A 22,514-nucleotide genomic window follows, 5' to 3' on the forward strand; every position below is an offset into this window, starting at 1 on the left:
TATCATATTTAAAAAATCCTAATTTCTCTAAAATTACAACAACAAAAAACCCAAATCCCTAAAATCAACCTTAAAATCCCTAACTTTAATCTTACAACCTCTCTTGCTAGCCACGACCGCTACCACCCTTTCCGTCTCCCTTGTCGATCGTTGTTGCTCTTATCATCAATCGTGTTGTCGGGTCGTGAGGATCTAATTTTTTAAGATATTTTTTAAACTTCGGGTCGCGTGGGTGCCGTTGGTTTTTGAGTTCTGGGTCGTCAAGATCTTGTTGTCCGATGGAGGTTCCACTAGATGGATGTTCAGTTGACGAAAATGGCAGCATACGAAGACAAGCAGCGTGGGTATAAGGATTGCAATTATGTTTTAAAAGTTTTTTTAAGATTAGAATTTTTTTTGGATTTTTCTAAAATATAATTTTATGTTTTTAAAAATATTTTTTTTAAATTACATGAATGCAACACGTGTCACTTAACATGATTTATTAACGATAATTATAGTCAGGATATTTAAAATAGTAACGTTTGTAATATTAGACACCTAAATTGGCAGGAAAAAAATTAGACAACTAAACGAGGAAAATGGTATATTTTCATCACCTCTTTCTATATTGAACATTAACCTAAGGTACCCAATTAACAAACGATGCCATGTACCCAATTATGCTAGAAGAATAGGAAGGCTATTAAGACACCACGCTGCCTTCCTTCTCTTCATGACAACCCTCCCATGAAAGAAAGTCCACTTGTTTACTCCAATTTTATATTAAAAAAAACCCTAATTTCCCTTTGTTTTTCTCTATATTTCTCCGTAAGTCGAGACAAGTTCGATAACGCTTTAAAATTACTTTAATAATAAAACAATTTATTTAAATTTAGATCATTAAGTAGGACTAGAAATTAGAATCTTAATGTTATAATATGAAAAAAGATTGCCCTAACAGACACTCCAATGGAATATAAACCCTTAAAGGTCCACGGATTTTATTGCACTAGACACACATTCATTTGTACTCTCCGTGTTCTCTACGTCTATAATGAATTATTCTTCATCTTGACTGTGGAGATAGACAAGACCAACTCATATTAAATCTCGCCTCCTATGTATGTTTTATTTTATGTTAATATCACTTGGTTATTTTTCTGCTCGCATTCCTAACATCAACAATAAAATTCAAGTAGTCCCGACAATTACTTATAAATCATGTCCAAGGTTCACCCATTAAAATTTATAATTAATATATTTATATTGGATCAAGATGGGTGAAATAAAAAAAAATTGATTTCGAGTATTTTTATCATCCCTAAAACACCCAATGTGTCTTCCAAGGTGGTTTGACTTGGAGTATTGGGTTATACTAATTGGGAGCAGGCTTGGACCGAGTGCATGGCCAGTCCAACAATGGCTTCACAATCCAGACCGAGACGTGAAAATAAAAAGGAAATGAAGTTGAAATTTGTTGATATTCGCAATAGCTTGTTGATATTGGGAAAAGCCTCTCATTGGCGGGTCGTAAATGGGACGAGACAGATCGCGAGCTATTCGATATCGATTCGGTTAATGTTCGATAAATATTCGGATTGAATGGACTCGACTCGAAAAACTCGTGAGCAGCTCGAAAATATAATATATTAAGATTTTATTTTTTTTAAAAATAAATTATTAATAATATTAACATTTATGTGTTGATTTTTTTTTAAAAATACAATAAGACTTTCATGTATTTAAGGTTCAGGTTCGAGTTTGAGTTTTAGGATTCAGTCTTATTATGTTTAAGAATTTTTTTCTTCATTTTGAGCCTTTTCGAGCTGCTCACGAGCTTCAGTTCCGGATTTCAAGTTTGAGTCGAGCTTAAAAATTTTAAGTTCGCGAGTTTTCAAGTCGAGTCGAACTCAACAATACTCGAACTCGACTTGGCTCGTTTACACCCCTAATTTGCACAACTGAGACATCGCAACTTCATTGTCCGTCAAGAATCGGACATAAAAGGGAGCTTATTTATGAGCAGTTACCACAGCTTATTGCGTGTCACGTTAATATGCTATGGACAACTAAAGCACACGTTGGTTGGAACCATTATATGTCTCTTTTGCACCTATGTTTTCTTTCATTATATATATGAGATAGGATTTAATTCTAGGTTACAATGAGGGGTGTCTTTTTTGAAATTTTTTGGATATAAATTTAATATAAAAATATGAAATAAATACAATTAATATTTTTTAAAAGAATATTGACACCCATTGTTCATTTTCATCCACTCTAATAAAATTTCTTCGTACAATTTCTAAATTTGACACTCAAAAATATATTATGACGATGACTACTGCAAGTTGTCACATTGATGGGTTAAAGTATGAATATGTCACTTTGATATTTGGGGACTAAATATGTTAACTAATGCAAGTGTATACTGTATAGTGATGTTCAAGAAATAAAATATGCAATTAACCACCCGAAAATTTAGTCTAATTAGCCTCTATTGTCATTTATAAAAGCATACTTAAATGATTAAATATTTTATAAAATCAATTTAAGAATTTTGTCTAATTAGCCTCTGTTGTCATCTTAAAATGTAATGATAAAGTAATATTTGTAATCTAAATAATGCAACTTCTTCCTTTAACTTTATATAAAAATCTATATTAAAATGATTGGATGCGATCCAATTTGCGTCGGTTTCCACGAAATCTACAGCAAATCCAAAACCCATTAACTTTAGGGAATTGAAAAAGCAAATAAATAAAGATGTTTCAAGGATATTACTCTCCATTGGACCAACAACAAAGTGAATATGCATAAAAAAAAGCAATATATTTTTATAATTTTAAAAAATTAAAAAATTAAAAAATTACATGTGACGATGATATGCCACCGTAAGGTAATATCACGTCGTCATTGATTTCTTTTAAAAATGCCATGCTGGCATTTCTGTTAAATTTTTAACTATAGTTGACTAAAATGAAACCAACGGGCATAAATTTTAAAAAATAATAATAATTAGATGACCAAAATGAAATAAAAATGGTTTATTAAAACGTATTAAAGTTGAATACACTTTTGTTCAGACATCCAAAAATAATTTAATTTTGCATACTTTTTATGTGAACGAAAACTTTGAATGATTTGAAATAGAAAAGAAAGGCATAATGAGACATTCTTTTTAAAATTATAATTTAATTACTAGATTAAAATATTATTATAAATATGTCAATATTTTTGTTAAAATTAAAACTGAGGTATAACGTAGCTTAGTATAATAATATTTTTAGTCCCTAAAGCTTATACAATACAATATATCAATTTGGTCCTAATTTAAAATAATTAAATAGATTTAGCCTTTCATATTTAAAAAAGGGTAAAATACACTTTAGTACCTAAACTGTTACTTTTGTTCTGTTTTGGTATCCATTTTTTTCTTCAAAGCCATGCCTAAGTTTAGTTTAGGTTTCATGTTGGTACCCCGCCGTTAAAAACTTAACGGTAATGTTGACATGTCATCATAAGATAATGTCACGTTATCATTGAAAAAAATAAAAATGTCATGCCAACAGTTACGTTAATTTTTTAACGGCGTCGTACCAAATTGAAACATAAACTGAACATTGGGTATGATTATGAAAAAAATTAAGTTTAGGTATCAAAACAGAACAAGAATAATAGTTTAGGTATCGAAACGGAACAAAATCAATAATTTAGGTGCTAAGCGTGTAGTTTACCCTTAAAATATATCAATCCAAGTATTTGTATTTCTCTTAAATAGTACCTAACAAATGGTTTTTTTAATAAGTGCAAAATTATTGAAGGAAAAGGATAAATTAATTTATATTTTCTCAAACTGAATAAATAAATAAATCCATGTTCATGGCCTTATGGGAAAAGAAATGAGAGAACACTACATATACTAGGAGGATTTATTTGATTTTCTAAAATAATTTATATTATTTTATTATGGCCATTATAACCCATTAAAATCTATAATTGGTAAATTTTTTGAAGGGTTTTGTTAAATTGGACTTCAATTATAAAATTAAAAGCGCAGAGTATTAAATTTCTATTTGGATTAAGTTTCAAATGCGTGAAGAATACAGGGACCGGAAGGAAAATTAGACCGTTACATTTTAATACAGTTTTATTTATCAAAAGACTGAGACCAGGATCTATCACGTAGGATAAAAAGGTCCCACAAACAGCGAACGTTGGCCGTTCCAGGTTTGAATCAAACCCACTGTTCAAAATTTAAGAAAAAGAAAGCTTAGAATTTTCAAAAAAAATAAAAGTGGTGATTTTTTAAAAAAAAGAAATAAATAAAAATTTATTATACAGTGAAAATTAAAAAAGGGAACAAATACAAAATGTTTATACAGTGAAAATGTTAGAAAAAAGTAAATAAATGAAAATAATTATAAAGTAATTAAATGAAAATAATTATACAGTGAGAATTTATTTATAGGAGGAGGCAATGTCATTGGTATGGGACACCGGGAATTACTGTTATTGTTTGTTTCAAAGATCCAAACTTTATTTCTCTCTCTCTTAACCCAAAAACCCTGGCCACTCTCTAGATTTACTCCATTAATTATAATTTAATTAAAATTAATTAATTAAAACAGACACCCTCTTCCTTAATTGATATGCAAAACATATTTGGCTACTCTTTTTGGAATGGGTTTGTTAATTTATGCCTTGAAAGTGAACCAGCTCCCAGATTCAAGGTACCCTTTTGCCTTTTTCTTTTTTCTTTTAAAATTGTTGCTTCGTGGTTAAGTTTTGAGAGTTGATGTTTATGGGGTCTTTTATTTTGGGTTGAATATCAATGATCTGTCTCGTTCATTGGAAATTTCCAAGCTTTAGCTGCTCCATTGTCTTCCTTTGTCCTCTTTCATCTTTGTTTTTTATGCATTTGAATATTTGAGGTGAAAAATGAAACCGGGTACGGATTTTTTTTACCTAGCTATCAAAATTGATGTTTTTACGTTGGAAATGGGCGTATGGAGTTTCTCTTCTTCTTCTGTTAACAGTTTCTTAGGATCTGTTCTTTGAGGGGTCAAATTTGTAGCTATCACCAATGTGGATTTGTGTTCATTGCTGCCTTAATTTATCTTTTGTTCCTACACTTTAACAGCTCACAAGACTTTCAAATCTGGGTTATGCAAGGATGTCGAATGTACTTTAAATATGACTTTTTTTTTTCTGAATGTTTGTGCTTTTGAAATTTGGGATTTTAATTTCATTTTGTAAATGTTATTTATGTTCAAATGTTTAATTCCTATTTGTGTTTGTGAAATCAGGACTTAAAGCTAGGAACCATGAATGACTGGCTGCATTAGTGTCCTCCAGTGGAGATTAGATTTGGGGTTTCTCTTTGTTTGGCACTTGTCTACTGTTTTTTCCTATAAAGGTTGATTCTCAGGGATGACACGGGGTGGGATTCGAGCAAGGCTCAGGCCGAGTAATCTCTATACATTCACATGTCTTAGGCCAAGATCTGCTGAAGAGGGGGTGCATTCTTTTGAAGGGCCTGGATACACGAGACTTGTGCATTGCAACCAACCTCTTATGCACAAGAAAAAACCTTTTAAATATCGATCGAATTACGTATCCACGACCAAGTATAATGTTTTAACTTTCTTACCAAAAGCTTTGTATGAACAATTCCACCGAGTTGCCAATTTGTATTTCCTTGGAGCTGCAATTGTTTCACTTTCACCCCTTTCGCCATTTTCTGCTGTGAGCATGATTGCTCCCTTGGTCTTTGTTGTAGGGCTTAGCATGGCAAAGGAAGCTTTAGAGGATTGGCGGAGGTTTATGCAAGATATAAAAGTTAATAATCGGAAGGTAAAATTTCATAAGGGGGAAGGTGTTTTTGGTAATAAGTCATGGAAGAAGCTTCGGGTTGGAGATGTGGTGAAAGTGAAGAAGGATCAGTTTTTTCCAGCAGATTTACTACTTCTGTCATCAAGTTACGAAGATGGAATTTGCTATGTTGAAACTATGAATTTAGATGGTGAGACAAACTTGAAGGTAAAGAGAGCTTTGGAGGTTACATTGCCTTTGAATGAGGATGTGGCTTTCAAGAACTTCACAGGAACAGTTAAATGTGAAGATCCCAACCCTAGCCTTTACACCTTTATTGGTAATTTTGAATACAATGATGAAGTTTATGCCCTTGATCCTAGCCAAATTCTTCTTAGAGACTCAAAGCTGCGTAATACCGCTTTTGTCTATGGGATCGTGATTTTCACTGGTCATGATAGCAAAGTCATGCAGAATGCTACAAAGACCCCTTCAAAAAGGAGCAAAATAGAAAGGAAAATGGATTATATAATATATGTTCTTTTCAGCATCCTCCTGGTGATCTCATTTATCAGCTCTATTGGTTTCGCAGTGAAAACAAAGTTCAAGATGCCACACTGGTGGTATTTGCAACCTAAGAATACAGATGATTATTATAATCCTTCAGAGCCTGTATTATCAGGGGTCGCCCATCTTATAACTGCCCTCATGCTTTATGGGTATTTAATACCTATTTCGCTTTATGTTTCAATTGAGGTGGTGAAGGTTTTGCAAGCAACTTTTATTAATAAGGACATACAAATGTATGATGAAGAAAATGGGAATCCTGCTCAAGCACAGACATCAAATTTAAATGAGGAGTTGGGTCAGGTAGATACAATCCTTTCAGATAAAACAGGCACTTTGACCTGCAACCAAATGGATTTTCTTAAATGTTCCATTGCCGGTACTGCATACGGTGTATGCCCTAGTGAAGTTGAACTTGCTGCTGCACAACAGATGGCTACTGACCTTGAGGATCAAGACAGAGAAAGATCAACCGGTTTCAGGGAAAAGGGCAAACAACAAGAAAATGAGCTTGAAAGTGTTGTTATTTCCAAAGATGAAATGGCTCTTAAACCTCCCATAAAAGGGTTTAGCTTTGAGGACAGCCGCCTAATGGATGGGAACTGGTTGAATGAGCCTAATGCAGATGTGATTATGTTATTTTTTTCGAATACTAGCAATTTGTCACACTGCTATACCTGAGCTGAATGAAGAAACTGGCAGTTATACGTATGAATCAGAGTCACCTGATGAAGGAGCCTTTCTTGTTGCAGCCAGAGAATTTGGTTTTGAGTTTTTTAAAAGAACTCAGTCAAGTGTGTTTGTCCGTGAAAGATATTCAGCTTCAGGGCAAGCAATTGACAGGTGGGGAAACCAACACACAATGTTTGTGCTGTTTGCTAATCTCTGCTGAATTCCTTTGTTTTAGCATCTTAATGGTCCTGTGGGGCATCTTGTAGGGAGTTCAAAATTCTGAATATGTTGGAATTTACTAGCAAAAGAAAGCGAATGACAGTAATTATAAGGGATGAAGAGGGGCAGATTCTTCTTCTCTGTAAAGGTGCCGACAGGTTAGTCTCTTTTTTTTCCCTTTTGACCTGTTCAGTGTATTAATAGACGCTCAAGGTACCCTATACCAGTTTGTATCTTTAATGGGATGATGATTTTTGTTTTACTGATTTATTTTTACTCTTTTTGGTGTAGTATTATTTTTACAAGCTATCAAAGAATGGAAGATTGTATGTTGAAGATACCACTAGGCATTTGAATGAGTATGGAGAAGGTGGATTGCGAACGTTGGCACTGGCTTATAAAAGGCTTGGGGAGTCTGAGTACTCTGCTTGGAATGATGAATTTCAGAAAGCAAAAACTTCAATTGGGGCAGATAGAGATACAATGCTTGAAAATGTCGCAGAGATGATGGAGAGGGATTTGATTCTCGTTGGTGCTACTGCAGTGGAAGACAAATTGCAAAAGGGGGTATGTGTTCTTCCGGCCTGCTTTCTCTAAGAAACTTCTTTTTTGGTGTATGCAAACCTGTTTCAACTTCTCTTCATTTCAGGTACCCCAATGTATAGATAGACTTGCACAGGCTGGTCTGAAGATCTGGGTTTTGACAGGGGACAAGGTCGAAACTGCCATTAATATAGGGTCTGTCTCTTTCCATTCAATATTACTTTATTTTACCTCTTCTAATCGGAACCTGAAATTGGATTTTTGATGGAAAGATGCTCTATGAAAGCAATTTAGTTAAAGTTTCTTTTTGTGATGCAGATATGCTTGCAGTCTGCTTAGGCAAGGCATGAAGCAGATCTGTATTACAGCCATTAGTTCAGATGCTAGAGAGGTATGTAATTTTTCTTTTTCCGTGAAAGACAAGGAATTTTTCTTCAGGAAATTGTTTTCATTAATGTCAGACTCTTTCGCTTTTGTTTTTGGTTAGGTAGTTAAGGAGAACATAATGTTGCAAATTACCAATGCTTCACATATGATTAAACATGAAAAAGATCCACATGCTGCATTTGCATTGATCGTTGACGGAAAGACTCTTGCATATGCCTTGGAAGATGATATGAAACAGCACTTCTTAGTCTTAGCCGTTCAGTGTGCATCTGTTGTATGCTGTCGTGTGTCTCCCAAGCAGAAGGCACTTGTAAGATATATTTTTCCTTTCCTCGCAGCCTGTTCTAAGCTTTTAAAGGATCAAATCAGATGACACTCCTGATGGTGGAGATCTCATCATATCTTATATTTATTTTGTAATTTTTTTTTGGTACCAGGTAACAAGATTAGTAAAAGAAGGAACTGGGAAAACCACCTTAGCTATTGGTGATGGTGCAAATGATGTTGGAATGATTAAAGAAGCTGACATTGGAGTTGGCATCAGTGGCGTGGAAGGTATGCAGGTTGGTAAACATCTCTCTCTCTTCTTGCTGTTGCAATATATATTCCTGTAATGCTAGTAGCAAATGAATCTTTTTCTTAGTTTTATATTTAAGGCTATTTATATTATGAATTTTGAAGAGCATAGATATGTATCTTTATATATGGGAATTTGCTCCTTTGGTCCTTTTATATACTCGTGACTCACACACACAGACACATATATGTATATGAGCTTAATGATTCTTGTTGGCTGCTCTTTCTTTCAATTAGTAATAGATGTAAACCTTAGCAGTTTATGCACATCCATCATCGTCGCGAGAAATTTTTGTTAGGCTTCTTTGGACCATTTTTAGAAATGTTTGCATGTTAGTGATTTTCGTAACTTGTTCCCTTTTGCAGGCTGTAATGGCCAGTGACTTCTCTATTGCCCAATTCCGTTTCTTGGAAAGGCTTCTTGTTGTCCATGGACACTGGTGTTATAAGAGGATTGCACAGATGGTAATAATAAGGGATTACCTGCAATTTTCATTTCTTGCACTCTTTCTGAATTATGCTTGGTTGACCTCTGATTCGGTACGACTTTGGTCTTCAGGTTTGCTATTTCTTCTTCAAGAACATAGCATTTGGCCTCACCCTCTTCTACTTTGAGGCATTCGCAGGATTTTCTGGACAATCAGTTTACGATGACTGGTACATGTTACTGTTCAATGTTGTTCTTACATCATTGCCTGTAATCTCGCTAGGAGTTTTTGAGCAAGATGTTTCTTCCGAGGTCTGCTTACAGGTAAGACTGAAACAACTTTCATATTTACAAATTTCGTCCATGCTACTAGAGACTATAACATTCTCTATGCCTATTTGTGTTGTAGTTTCCTGCATTATATCAGCAAGGACCTAAAAATTTGTTTTTCAACTGGTATAAGATACTCGGGTGGATGGGAAACGGTCTATATTCCTCTCTCATTATTTTCTTCCTCAATATTATCATCTTCTGCGATCAAGCTTTTCGTGCTGGAGGACAGACTGCTGATATGGCTGCCTTGGGGACAACAATGTTCACTTGCATCATTTGGGTGCTCAATTGCCAGATTGCATTCTCGATGAGCCACTTCACATGGATCCAACACCTCTTCATATGGGGCAGCATCGCCATGTGGTATCTTTTTTTCTTTGTTTACGGCATGCTATCACCCACTATTTCTGGTAACGCCTACCAACTTCTTGTGGAAGCTCTCGCTCCGGCACCCATCTATTGGACGGCCACCCTCTTGGTAACCGTCTCCTGTAATCTCCCATACTTGGCCCATATATCTTACCAAAGATGTTTCCACCCATTGGATCATCATATCATCCAAGAGATCAAGTATTACAAGAAAGATGTCGAGGATCAACGCATGTGGACTAGGGAGCGATCAAAGGCTAGGCAAAAGACCATGATTGGGTTCACAGCTAGGGTAGATGCAAAGATCAGGCAGTTCAAAGTGAAGTTGCAAAGAAAGCAACCGTCTTCTGAAATTCAGAGTCCGGCCGTTCATCCCGTTCATCATAGCAATGCTCACTCAATCTAGTTTCTTTTTGAAGTTTAGGGTTCTTTCTTTTTCCTGCCATCTGCCGTATCACATTGAGGCCTTGTTTCAATTATCGGCGAGTTATTCATTAGTTGATTACACAAATGTAATAGCTGTGGCCTGTGAAAAAAGTAGTCGGAAGATGCGTTTCATCGTTGTTTAAGACTTGCCTTATCTTTGGCTAGTTGATTTAACCTCTTGTATAATGTAGAATGTTGAAACTTGCAGATGTAAATGAAAAAAGTAGGATTTGAAGCAACTCCAAGCTTTTGCCCTACTTGAATCCGAACGAGTATAAAATAATATCATTAAATCAGTCGGCCCAAGTAGTACAACTGTTGGATCTAACCTTCGAGGTCGGGATAACACCGGTTTGACCTCCCATCCGGATATTGATTGTGAATTGTTAGGTGGTGGCGATTCAAAAACTATGAATTCGCATTTAATTTTTCTTGCAATGATATGGTTGCCATCAATAATATGTTGGACTATGCATCAGCAGGTTGTGATGGGCTCAAGTATCAGTCAAACTCAACTTCAATGGCCACCTGTTTAGGTAAACAGCAAGAAAAGGGATCGTACGAGGGATTGCCCCTAAATGTTTGTTTTTGCTGGTAAAAGAATATTATCTCAGAGGAGATCTCAACATGACTCGGTTGCAAGTGAACTCAGCAGCTGTTGGTGATCCGGTTTCCTGTATTATTAGTTGATGGCAGGAGTACTATGTACCAGGGTTCAAACGACCGACAGATACTGTTCTTTCAATATTAGTCTGATGTTGAAAATGTTGCTCTTGATTCAATGTTTCAACCTTAGCCCCATAATCCATGAACCAGGCTAATGTAATTACAATATCAATGAATACCTAAGAAACCAATAACACGGTTCTTTAAAAATACAAAAATTCATAATGTGTAGAAACTCATCCAAGAACACCAATGTCCACATTCCATAGTTTATGAAAATATCAGATTCAAGCTTCTTAAATAGATGGCAAACATTCCCCTAAATCTCAAGTTTTTCATCAATCATTCACCAACATGGTAACGCATAAACCTCACACGACACAAAATAGAAAGAAAAAAAGAGAGAGAAACCAAGATATTGTCCATGGCCATGGGTCACTGCCAGCCATAGACAACTTGGGTATAAGTGTCCTTGATCCACCTGAAACTCTTCCTCAAAGACCCTTTCATCTTGCCTTCAACTGCATAAACCTTGTAGCTAGCAACCCTTTTCTTCCTCTGCAGCTCAGGATCAGTAAAGCTCCAGCTTTTTGAAGAAGACCCAAATGAGCTTTTGTTCTTCTTAATCTTTATCTCCTTCCCAAGCTGGTTTTGTTGAGCAGAATTTGCAGAACTTGCACTGTAAGACCTCAGGTCATGCATGTTCCTTGGCCCTCCTCCATTGTAACTTTCCATTTGCCTTTCTCCACCATCCTTGCATGATTTGGATCTAAACTGCTCCATCAAGATAAATAAAAGAAAAATGTATGAAATTGTAACAAAGAGTGTTCAAGGATGAAGGGTACAGCAGTGGAGGAAATAAATGTGTAGCTGTTAATTATTGTGAAGAGATGACGTGACTTTTTCTTCTTAAAGAATCACACGTTATAAGACAGTTGAGGTTGCACATTATGGGGCAGCTAAAGCCAACTTTGAACGTTCATTGCTGGGTATTTGCCACGTGGAATGGTTATTAATGTTTGATTAAGTGAATGAAATGAAAAAAAAGTCTGTCTAAACTTTTACAGCATTTGGACCGTTTAATGATGCTTTTGTGGGGTCCAATCTGCAGAACTGAGAATCCATTAATCATTTGCAAGAATTGAAGAATAATTTCATGGTTGGATGGATTAGTGTAGTTATTTCCAAGCTTAGGTGAAGATTAGAAGAGAATGAGGATTTCAAAATTTTCATACATATAGATTTTTAAAATATAACTAAAAGAAAAGACATACAACTCAAAAAACACCCTACCTTATGCATAAAAACTAGGAATAACATATTAAGCCCACCACAAAGGAGTGAGCAAAACTGGACAATCTTTATGGAGCTATTGTGCAGAACCCATGCCATTAGATGGTCAGATAAGTTTAAGAACAGTAACTTAAGACACTAGATACCAAAAACAACAAGAAAAAGGGCAAGTTAAATAGGACTTGCAAAAGTAACAAAACCACCTTGCCTCAACAACAATCTTCAAAAAGGGTAATCTCTTCAAAGGAGATCAGCAACGTTTGATGGAAGCTCCTCGATGATTACGTTGTAAAATTTCTGGATGTCAAACAGCATTCTCTCATCATCCACAGTCACAAAGTTGATGGCCACACCTTTTCTTCCAAACCTCCCACTTCGTCCAATGCGATGGAGGTAATTTTCTGGTTGAGTCGGCAGATCATAGTTTATTACAAGAGAGACTTGCTGCACGTCAATACCACGAGCCAGGAGATCGGTGGTGATGAGAACACGAGAGGAACCAGAGCGGAATTCACGCATGATGATGTCACGGGTATTCTGGTCCATGTCTCCATGGGTGGCAGATACGGTGTGGTCACGACTTCGCATCTTGTCGGTCAGCCAGTCGACCTTTCGCCTTGTGTTCACGAAAATGACACTCTGGGTAATGGCCAGGGTCTCATAGAGATCACAGAGTGTTTCAAGCTTCCACTCTTCCTTCTCAACATTCACATAGAACTGCTTGATACCCTCTAGGGTTAACTCGTCGCGCTTAACCAAAATTCTCACAGGTTTATTCATGAATTTCCTAGTAATCTCAAGGGCTTCCGGTGGCATTGTGGCCGAAAATACTCCAACCTGAATCTTGGCTGGAAGCAACTGGAAGATATCATATATCTGAAAGACATAACATACACTATTAGAGCTAAAAAAGATCAAAGCCTATAAGCTCTCAAAACTCAGAACCATTAAAAAGGGAAGATAACATGATGAAATAACTAACCTGGTCCTTGAAACCACGGGAAAGCATCTCATCAGCCTCATCCAAAACAAACATCTTAATGTAATCTGGACGAAGTGATTGCCTTCTCAACATGTCAAAGACACGACCAGGTGTTCCGACAACAACATGAACACCACTTTGGAGAATGCGCTGATCCTCCCGAACACTTGTCCCACCAACACAAGCATGGACCTTAACGCCAAGGTAATCACCAAGTGCTCGCATCACTTTCTCAATCTGTTGTGCCAACTCCCTAGTGGGTGCCAAAACCAGAGCCTGGCATTGGACTACAGCATAGTCAAGTTGCTGTAGAATTCCAGAGCAGAAAGTCGCAGTCTTCCCAGTTCCAGATTGTGCCTGCTGAATCACATCAAGACCCTTGCAGAATGGAACTATTCCTCTTTGCTGGATAGCAGAAGGCTTCTCGAAACCTACGAAAGTAGTTTGGACAAGGGAATACAGATTCAACATAAATTAGCAACAATAAAACATATAATAATATTATCTTACTCCGAATAAATGGCACTGATACTTGAAGAATTTACAGAACCAGATTACATAATTAAGATTTAATGTACTGCATACCATATGCATAGATACCCCTCAGAAGGTTTTCTTGAAGTCCCATTGCGTCAAAACTATCATAAACTTCATCATAACTCGTGAAGAAATCATCTCCATCAGTCTGGAGTCTGTATGTATTGAACACATAAGCATAAGCAAATGGTAAAGCAAAGAGCATTATATATATTTATAAACAAATAACATAAAGAGAGAAAAGCATGTGTGGCCTACAAACAAAAAAACTTACAATTCAGTCATTTTCTGATCATACTGACGAGAATCAAATTGGGATCCTTCTGGTGCTAAACCCGCCATGACTGCAGAGGCAAGAAAGAACAATCAAGCTATTAAGCATAGTTTGACAAATTAAAAGTTCTCAGTTTATGAATATCACAGGATAGTGATGAACAAATCAAGAAGTTGCCTACCATACAAGCACCAAAAGATATATTCTTAATGATGAAAATGTTGAGTACAATTAAGGTTCATGCCTTTCCATATTAAGGAAGATGTAAAAGAAGAGCCAAACTTGCACTCCATGACAAGCGAAGCACAAGCATTGACTTCTGATTTAATATCAGGAGAAGATACAAAGAGGCAGATGGCTATCTAATATTTTGATCACAGATCCTCGATCAGACATCACATTGCGCACCTCTCCAATATTCCACCCACGGCCAGGCATTTAAAAAAACTCTCTTAACACATGCTTATCACTCTTCAGAAAATTAAGGCCAATGCCTATTCCATATTGAGAATTATGTAAAAGAAGAGCCAAACTCGAACTTCATGAAGCAGAGCACAAGCATTAACTTCTGATTTGATATCTGGAGAAGATACAAAGAGGGAGATGACTATCTGATATTTTGATCACAATCCTCTATCAGACTCCACATTTCCCACTTCTCCAATCCAGATTCTTATCACTCTTCAGTAAGTTAAGGTCAATGCTTTTTCCACATCGAGAATTATGTAAAAGAAGAGCCAAACTTGAACTCCATGAGAAGCAGAGCACAAGCATTAACTTCTGGTTTAATATCTGGAGAATATACAAAGAGGGTGATGGCTATCTGATATTTTGATCACAATCATCTATCAGATGCCACATTTCCCACTTCTCCAATCCACATTCTTATCACTCTTCAGTAAATTAAAGTCAATGCTTTTTCATATTGAAAATTATGTAAAAGAAGAGCCAAACTTGAACTCCAAGATAAGCAGAGCACAAGCATTAACTTCTGGTTTAATATCTGGAGAAGATACAAAGAGGGAGATGTCTGTCTGATATTTTGATCACAATCCTCTATCAGACACCACGTTTCCAACTTCTCCAATCCACACTCTTATCACTCTTCAGTAAATTAAGGCCAATGCCTTTTCCATATTGAGAATTATGTAAAAGAAGAGCCAAACTTGAACTCCATGAGAAGCAGAGCACAAGCATTAACTTCTGAATTAATATCTGGAGAAGATACAAAGAGGGTGATGGCTATCTGATATTTTGATCACAATCATCTATCAGACACCACATTTCCCACTTCTCCAATCGACCCAGGACCACACGCTCAAAAAGAAAACTGTTTAACACATTCTTATCACCAAATATTTAAAGATTTCAACACATGAAACATACTGAAGACACTTTTGGGGAACACAAAACATCACTTGTTAGTTAATACATGATTACACAAGCAGTACCTTAGCCTGTCTGAAGGTTTTGTACAAAAAACTGAGCATTAGATAATGCTAATGCCAGGCAACATACTCTTATCAACTCAAACAGTGACAGTAAATACAGAATTCAGCCCAAACCAAGACTAACATACTTGTTATATATAGGCCTAAACTAAACTATGATCGAACACTTTTAATTGGTAATGTTTTTCCTTTAACAAGTTGCAAAAATCAGTAGTTAAGAGAATAACCACTACGCATCTCACTCGATTAATTCTAAAATTTCAACCCTAGAGTTGGGTTTTTTCCTATCAGTAGTTGCAAACAATTAAGATCTACTTGCATCCCAAAAAAAGTAACAACTTGTTTAAAGAACAAAATCACGATCACTACAAAGTTTTCAAAACCCTACCATTTGGAACATACTAAAATACAAACAAAAAGAACCCCTTTCATCCCTCTGTTTCCCATTCAAAAAAGCAATATTTTTATAAACATATACAGGAAGGCTAGTCTAACTGAGCTTCAAACTGATTAATCTCTCAAATCTTAAACTAAAAAAAAGCAATACACAAAAGAAGAAAATCCAATAATTATGGACGTGAACTGATAAATCTCAAAACCCAAAAAGTATAAACAGCAAACAGATCAAATCCAGATCCCATACAGTAAAACAAATCCAATAAACATCAAATCCAACAAACATAGATTCAACAGGAAATCAATAAAACACACACACCCAAAGGAAAACCAGTAAAGATATGAAGAGAGAGGGAAAAAAGGAGCAACCTTGAAGCAGATGAAGAGAGTTAGAAGAGCAAAAGGTAAACTTTTGGGAGCTGTTTTGACTGAGAATCAGATACTCCTCGGATCTGCGCCGTGGAGTTGAAGAAACAGAGAGATAGCGAGGGTAAAATAACGACACAACAAATCCAAAGTACGAATTGGATTCGCTTTTAGGTTTTTATATTTAACCTTTTTGAGTAACCCTCTGCCTACTCCTTACATCCCATCAAAAAACCCTTAATATTTTTCACTCCTATTATTTTGGGTACACTATACGTATGACCATTTAATCATTTCTTATTTTTATTTTGACTATCAATCTTACGATTTTATCAATCAAATCACTTAATTATATAAGTGTTCAAATCAAGTCTTCAGTTGTTAATATTTAACAGAATAATTGACATAATTATTAAAAATTAATATAATTTTACATTAAACCTTATTATTTATACTATTAATTTAGTCCAGATTAATAATATAATTATATTATTTTTCAACAACATCATTCCTCCGTTAAGTATTAATGGCTGATTGATTCATTAAAACACTCAAATAATTAAGTGATATACTTGATAAAATTAAAAAATTAATGATTAAAATAAAAAGGATAATAATTAAACGATCATTAGTATAATTTACCCTTTATTTTCTATCCTTGCGTTCTTTCTTTCATAACTCTTTTGCTTCCATAGTTGAGTTGGATTGGTCCTCTCTCTTCGCACTAATCGGATTTGTTCCATTCCTTATTTTTAAAAGAAATAATAAAATACGAAAATTAATATTTACATGTTTTTAATTAATTTAAACAGAATATCATTTTTGTTTTTAAGGGTAATATTAATTTTATTATTAAACAGTAAAATGATTAAAATTTACAAACGAGGGAAAAAAGTTTTTAAATAATTTATCTCGCTTGATACGCATGAAAAATCGTAATTTGACAGTGATGATCGAAAATAAAAGTTGATTAAATTTTCTCTGGTATATGAAAAAAAATACTCACGTCCGGGTTAACCAACTCGAGACCCAGTTCCAGTGGGTTAATCGAGCAGGTTAACACATAGAGAACATCAAAATGAGATGATTTATCGTGAGATTAACCATTGCTGGTGAAATATATGTTTGATTGATAAGACTTAAAGAGATGAGATTTACTATATTTAATAGACAATGAAAATTTTATCCCATCGGATGTGAGGGCAAACCCCACAAGAAAGGAGAATTCTGGTACACCAAGGACGAGATAAAGGTCCATCCATATCCCAGATATTATTTTAATAGTGTGTTTAGTTCACGAAATGTAATATTATCAATGAGAATGTAAGATTATCAGAGAATATGATTATTGAAAATGTTATATTTTGTGTTTGATTGGTTTAACAATAATATAATATTATCGTGTTTGGTTAAATGAATAAAAGATTATTAGAATATATATTTAACCAAATTATCCTTATTATATATTTGTTTTTTTAACAAGTTTAAAAATATTTATATATTTTCTTTAAAACAAATTAAATTCATAAAATTTATATAATTTTTTTTACAAAATTAAAAATATAAAAATGTTTAATGAAAAGGTAAAATTTTATTTTAACCTCTAAACTTCATATAGAATTTTAATTATAGATTTTTTTTTGTAAATCTAAAATAGTTTAAGAATAAATTTGTAATTTAACATTCGTAGAATTTTTATTATTCAATGACAAAAGAATGATATTTTTGAAAAAAAAATTAAGGACATTTTAGTCCAAAACGCCGGTAATCCAACAATACTTAAGGAAAGGGATGCAATGACATTTCCAGTAATATATACCAACAAATCTACTATTGATAATCATATATTACCGGGAATAAGATTCCCGGACTAACCAAATGGGAAATGTAAATTTCATTCTCATGAGAATCCCACATTCTCCCCATCCAAACGCCCCCCCAAATATCATGCTTTCGTCCAAATATGACTGGTTCTTCGTTTTGTTTGCTTTGGTGAGGGTTTTCCCCCAAACTCCAATACTTTTCTGTTTCATTTAAATTTGAGCTTACACAAAAACAGTTACTTCCAATGTTCTGATTTCTTCCTAGTTCCAAGAGCTTTTAGGATCCATGGATTCATAGAGGTCTATTTGTCTGTTTAAATGGTAGCATAAGGTCGATAACACCTACCAAGGGCTGACAAGATTCAACCTTACAAGTAATCAACAGGCAACAGCAACCTTTCCCATAACAGAGACCCATTAACTCACTTGTAGCATAAAAAAAAGTGCCCGTGTCAACATATACTTATATCCGACACCAATCACAAATTCAGACACCAATATCAACTCTAAGTCAGAGACGAGAATAGCACCCACACTTGCCTTGAAATTAGTTGCTTGCATTTTTTTTCCTCTCAACCAGAGAAGAAATATAAAATAAGGTTACCTGAAGAGGATACCCTATAAAAATCCAAGTATCCCAGAACTACAACTACTGAAAAAGCAAACAGGCAAATCAACGGGACCAGCATCCTTCTAAGAGATCAAGCAACTGATAACAGAAGATAAAAACAAGGATATCTTGACTCACTTGGTTGCTTGCATTTGGTGTAAATAATCACAGTTCTGGAAGATGTATAATATATACATGTATGAACATAATAATTATATTAGCAGAGTTTCATTCCTGAATAGTTTTTTAACTTTAAACCCTAAAACGAACTTGGACATGCAACAACAAACCAAAAGGACACCCTATAATTTATATACCTAGATACAACGGGTGTGTGTGTATAGAAATAAGCTAAATATATATAATTAAAAAACTCTAATAGTGGGTCCAGTTTATTTACAGAAAAGCAAAATACTAGAATACTGAGAAACAGAGAGTTTGATATTACCCACTTTCTCACTAACAAAAATACATCTAACGAAACAAGTTGAAACAATCTACAACGAACTTCAAAGTAAGGGGCAACGTGAGGTAGGGGTGTCTGATATTGAAGGCAGATTCCTATTTGATTCTGATTTTCCAGCATTGGGGCAGACTCAACAGAAGGAAGTGATCGATTCCTTACAGTTCCGGAAAGAATTGGGTTTTGAGTCTAATGGCTCAGTAGTGTATCTGATTTCGGAAAACTATAGCAGGGGAAGTAGTGGAAGTTTCAGGTGATTTGCTTATGTTTATTGTTATTGGTGTTGGAGGTTCGGATGGGCAGCATGATAGAGTTAGTGCTGCATTAGTGGAGTGCTAGTGCAGAAACAACAGGGTATGGGCTGGAAAAGCAGAGCATGGGCAGCGTGGGGTACTGTGCAGCAGCATGGACAAATTGGTTATTACAGTCTCTGTTGTCAAGACGAGTTTAAAGTGGCAGACAGGCGGTTATGTGCTTGCTGTTCTGTATTCTTTTCATGTGGAAGTTTATGGCTTTTATGTTAGAATTTGGCTTCTATCTTCTATTTTTGTTGTTTCTCTTGTGGCGTCTTTCGGGCCACGTTTAGGCTTTTAGTATAGTCAGTCTGTTTTGAGGCTAATGTTGTTGCTAAGTTGGATTAGGCTGAGTCTTTGTTGTTGTTTAGGGTTGTTTGCTGTTGCTTTTGGTGTTATGTTTATGTTGGGGTGACTATCTGGTTGTATTTGTATTTTCTAATGATTAATGAATCTTAAGGCACTCTTTTACTCCTCCCATTGATTAAAGAGCTTCTCTATAAGCTCCTTTAATCATGAAGGAAGTTTTTAACGAGGCTTCAATTCCTATAAAAAAAAATCTACAACGAACTTCAATCAGGCGAGATTTTTATTTATTTATTATTATTAATTTTTTTATGCATTTCTATAAGCTTGATCAAATGCGCATTGTTTAAGACACTTGTTTTCTGAAGCTAAGTCACAATGCCTACGCACACACCTTGATAACACTGGAACACTATGCCTGGCTACAAAGTTACAACTTACAATACAGAAAAAACACAATAAGAATACTAAATTATGTTCAGCTGATTGTTGGATATCAAATATTAACTAAGCATTCTTCAACTAGTTCCACCACATTTCATTTATTTCTTTCAGAAAAAAAAAGACAGCAACTTAATTTCTGCAAAGTAACCAGTACCTTCAAATATTTTAAACAGGCTTCCCATGTACAGAAAGGCATCTAACAGAAGCAACTAACAAGGCATCTGTTTCCCTACCAGCCTACCCTAATAAACATATTTAGCAACAATACATGAACTAGAGAATGAATGTCGAATAAGCATATATGTCTTGAGTGTAGAGACCATTTCGGAATATGAAGTAAAAAGCACTTCAAGGGGAAAATGAAAAGTACAGTAACAGAGTATGAATAAACAAACAATAAAGAATTCCTAATGATTATTTATCACAATTAAGATGAGAATAAACAAAGAGAAAGCACATGGTTGATCGAATTCCGATCCATTTATATGCAACAAAGAAACTTGAGGAAATCATTTATAGTCAGGCACACGATTATTCATCACATCAACTTCACGTATTACATGAATTTTAATTCCTTAGAAACCTAATATCAATCCTTTTCCCCAAGATTTATCCTACCACCATAAAAAATTTCGATTTAACTGAAATATGAACTCACAGAAAATTATTCCTGCTTTTTTCCTTGTTTTAAATTGGCACATATCTCTTCAAGACTTGCTTCCCGGCAACCACGGCTCCAGCAGCCAGTCCACCAAGCGCACCAGCAACCGCAGCAGACCTTACTCCTCGGGCAGCCCGACAAACAGCTCCAGTCGCAAGACCTGCCGCCACGCTACTCCAGACATCATCACGATCAGTCACCGCCACGACCCCACTTTCCATTCCCGCATAAATCAAGCCCATCACACCGATCTTGTTCCCCCACGATCGACCCGTATGACCCGAACTATTCAAGATTCGATTGATTTTGAGTTTCAAAGTATCGCCTTGCTCGAAATTCCTGAGAGCCGAGAAGAGCCCGACGGCTGCACCGGATACTGAGCCGCCTAAATAAGCGGATCCGGTATAAAAGGTCAGGTTTTCTCCCCATGAACGGCGCTGGTGCAGGGATTCCTCGGCGAATAGGAACTCCGGGGAGGTTGGGAGCTTGTAAAGATTGGATACGGGAACCTGGAGGTTCAGGTCTTGGTATGGGTTGTAAAGGCGGGTGTTTGGTTCGGATTCAGCATCGGAGCCGCCATTATGAGCCATGGGTGAGTCGTGGTGGCTCTAGATTCGAGTTAGGGTTTGGTTTTATACAAGTGAACGGAGAGGAACTTTCGAGGTTGCAACAGAACGATGGATTCTACGTAGGTCATGTGGTTTCGATTTCCGGTTTTACTTCTAATTTTTATAAGGGTTAACTACAAATTTCATCACTCAACCTTTACCTTACTCTTGATTTGATCACTAAAATTTAATTTTTTTAATTTGATCATTTAACTTTCGAATTGTTCTATTTTTTCACTCTAATATTAAATCATAAAAGGTGTGATGAAATAATAATTTAATCTTCAATAACGTTATTTTAGATTCCTATAAAAATTACCAAAATAATATCATTTTTTAGATATTTATAAAAAATAATTTTTTTTTGTTTTTTCCTTTAATTTTTTTTCTTTTTCACTCCTTGTGTAGCAACAAACTAATATTTTGATCACTATTCCTTATGACCGGCCATTACATTATCCGTTATTATGATTACCAACGGTTACTTATGGTTCACGAGTCTTAAAATTTTTCACTAAACTCGTTTTAAAATACTCGACCAAACATCTCGCCATAAATTAAATTAAAAAATTATTATAAATTTACTAATATTTATTTCGTGATGAAATATACATTTCGTCGTATTCAAATATTGAACTTATATCCATCGTCGTATCTCAATAAAAGAACGATGACAAATTGAATCAACACAACATCCTCTCTTTAGCGGCTAGTGATCGACGTCACCGTGTCGTCCCACAACTCCGATAAACTCTCCATCGAAAGCATAGCCTGCATGTCCTCAGGCAGTTTTAAAGTCCTTAGCTATAACCATCGACTCAATGGATGTGGTGACTAAATTTGATACTGTCCCTTCAATTTGTGATTCCTGTAAAGCTTGACCCTTTTAGCCATTAAAGGCCTTGCGGAAAACCTGGTGAGAGCGTCCAATACTAACGTGGACCTTTCTTCCTCGTGCTGATGATACATCAGGTTCCAAGGATATTTGATGAGCCTTGAAGTCGCCATCCCTTTAATACAAGTTTT

General features: G+C 35.4%; 3 protein-coding genes, 3 non-coding genes and 3 pseudogenes across 6 annotated transcripts; 1 reads left to right on the forward strand and 8 right to left on the reverse strand.

Annotated features, from left to right (window-relative positions):
• Nucleotides 1–4,794: 4,794 nt before the first annotated feature.
• On the forward strand, nt 4,795–10,554 carry LOC120119316 (annotated as a pseudogene).
• Nucleotides 10,555–11,416: 862 nt separating this feature from the next.
• Nucleotides 11,417–11,823, reverse strand: LOC120119322. The gene has a single exon (XM_039139134.1). The coding sequence runs from the start codon at nt 11,762–11,764 to the stop codon at nt 11,417–11,419; it is 348 nt and encodes a 115-aa protein (XP_038995065.1). The 5' UTR covers nt 11,765–11,823.
• A 359-nt stretch (nt 11,824–12,182) lies between these two features.
• Nucleotides 12,183–16,440, reverse strand: LOC120119320 (eukaryotic initiation factor 4A-14-like). The gene is made up of 5 exons (XM_039139132.1): nt 16,284–16,440; nt 14,068–14,137; nt 13,842–13,948; nt 13,257–13,687; nt 12,183–13,150 (listed from the first exon to the last, which is right to left on the reverse strand). The coding sequence occupies exons 2-5, from the start codon at nt 14,133–14,135 to the stop codon at nt 12,515–12,517; spliced, it is 1,242 nt and encodes a 413-aa protein (XP_038995063.1). The 5' UTR covers nt 14,136–14,137; nt 16,284–16,440; the 3' UTR covers nt 12,183–12,514.
• Nucleotides 14,328–14,438, reverse strand: LOC120120155 (annotated as a pseudogene).
• LOC120120157 lies at nt 14,579–14,679 on the reverse strand. Its single transcript, XR_005515877.1, has one exon. It is a non-coding gene; the product is annotated as a small nucleolar RNA snoR98 (small nucleolar RNA).
• On the reverse strand, nt 14,789–14,896 carry LOC120120156. The gene has a single exon (XR_005515876.1). It is a non-coding gene; the product is annotated as a small nucleolar RNA snoR98 (small nucleolar RNA).
• LOC120120158 lies at nt 15,000–15,098 on the reverse strand. Its single transcript, XR_005515878.1, has one exon. It is a non-coding gene; the product is annotated as a small nucleolar RNA snoR98 (small nucleolar RNA).
• On the reverse strand, nt 15,212–15,322 carry LOC120120165 (annotated as a pseudogene).
• A 4,414-nt stretch (nt 16,441–20,854) lies between the features above and the next one.
• Nucleotides 20,855–21,569, reverse strand: LOC120119321 (mitochondrial import inner membrane translocase subunit TIM23-2-like). The gene has a single exon (XM_039139133.1). The coding sequence runs from the start codon at nt 21,468–21,470 to the stop codon at nt 20,907–20,909; it is 564 nt and encodes a 187-aa protein (XP_038995064.1). The 5' UTR covers nt 21,471–21,569; the 3' UTR covers nt 20,855–20,906.
• Between the last annotated feature and the right edge of the window lie 945 nt (nt 21,570–22,514).

The sequence above is a fragment of the Hibiscus syriacus genome, unplaced genomic scaffold, assembly GCF_006381635.1.
Source record: "Hibiscus syriacus cultivar Baekdansim isolate YM2019G1 unplaced genomic scaffold, ASM638163v2 tig00110332_pilon, whole genome shotgun sequence".
Taxonomy (NCBI): domain Eukaryota; kingdom Viridiplantae; phylum Streptophyta; class Magnoliopsida; order Malvales; family Malvaceae; genus Hibiscus; species Hibiscus syriacus.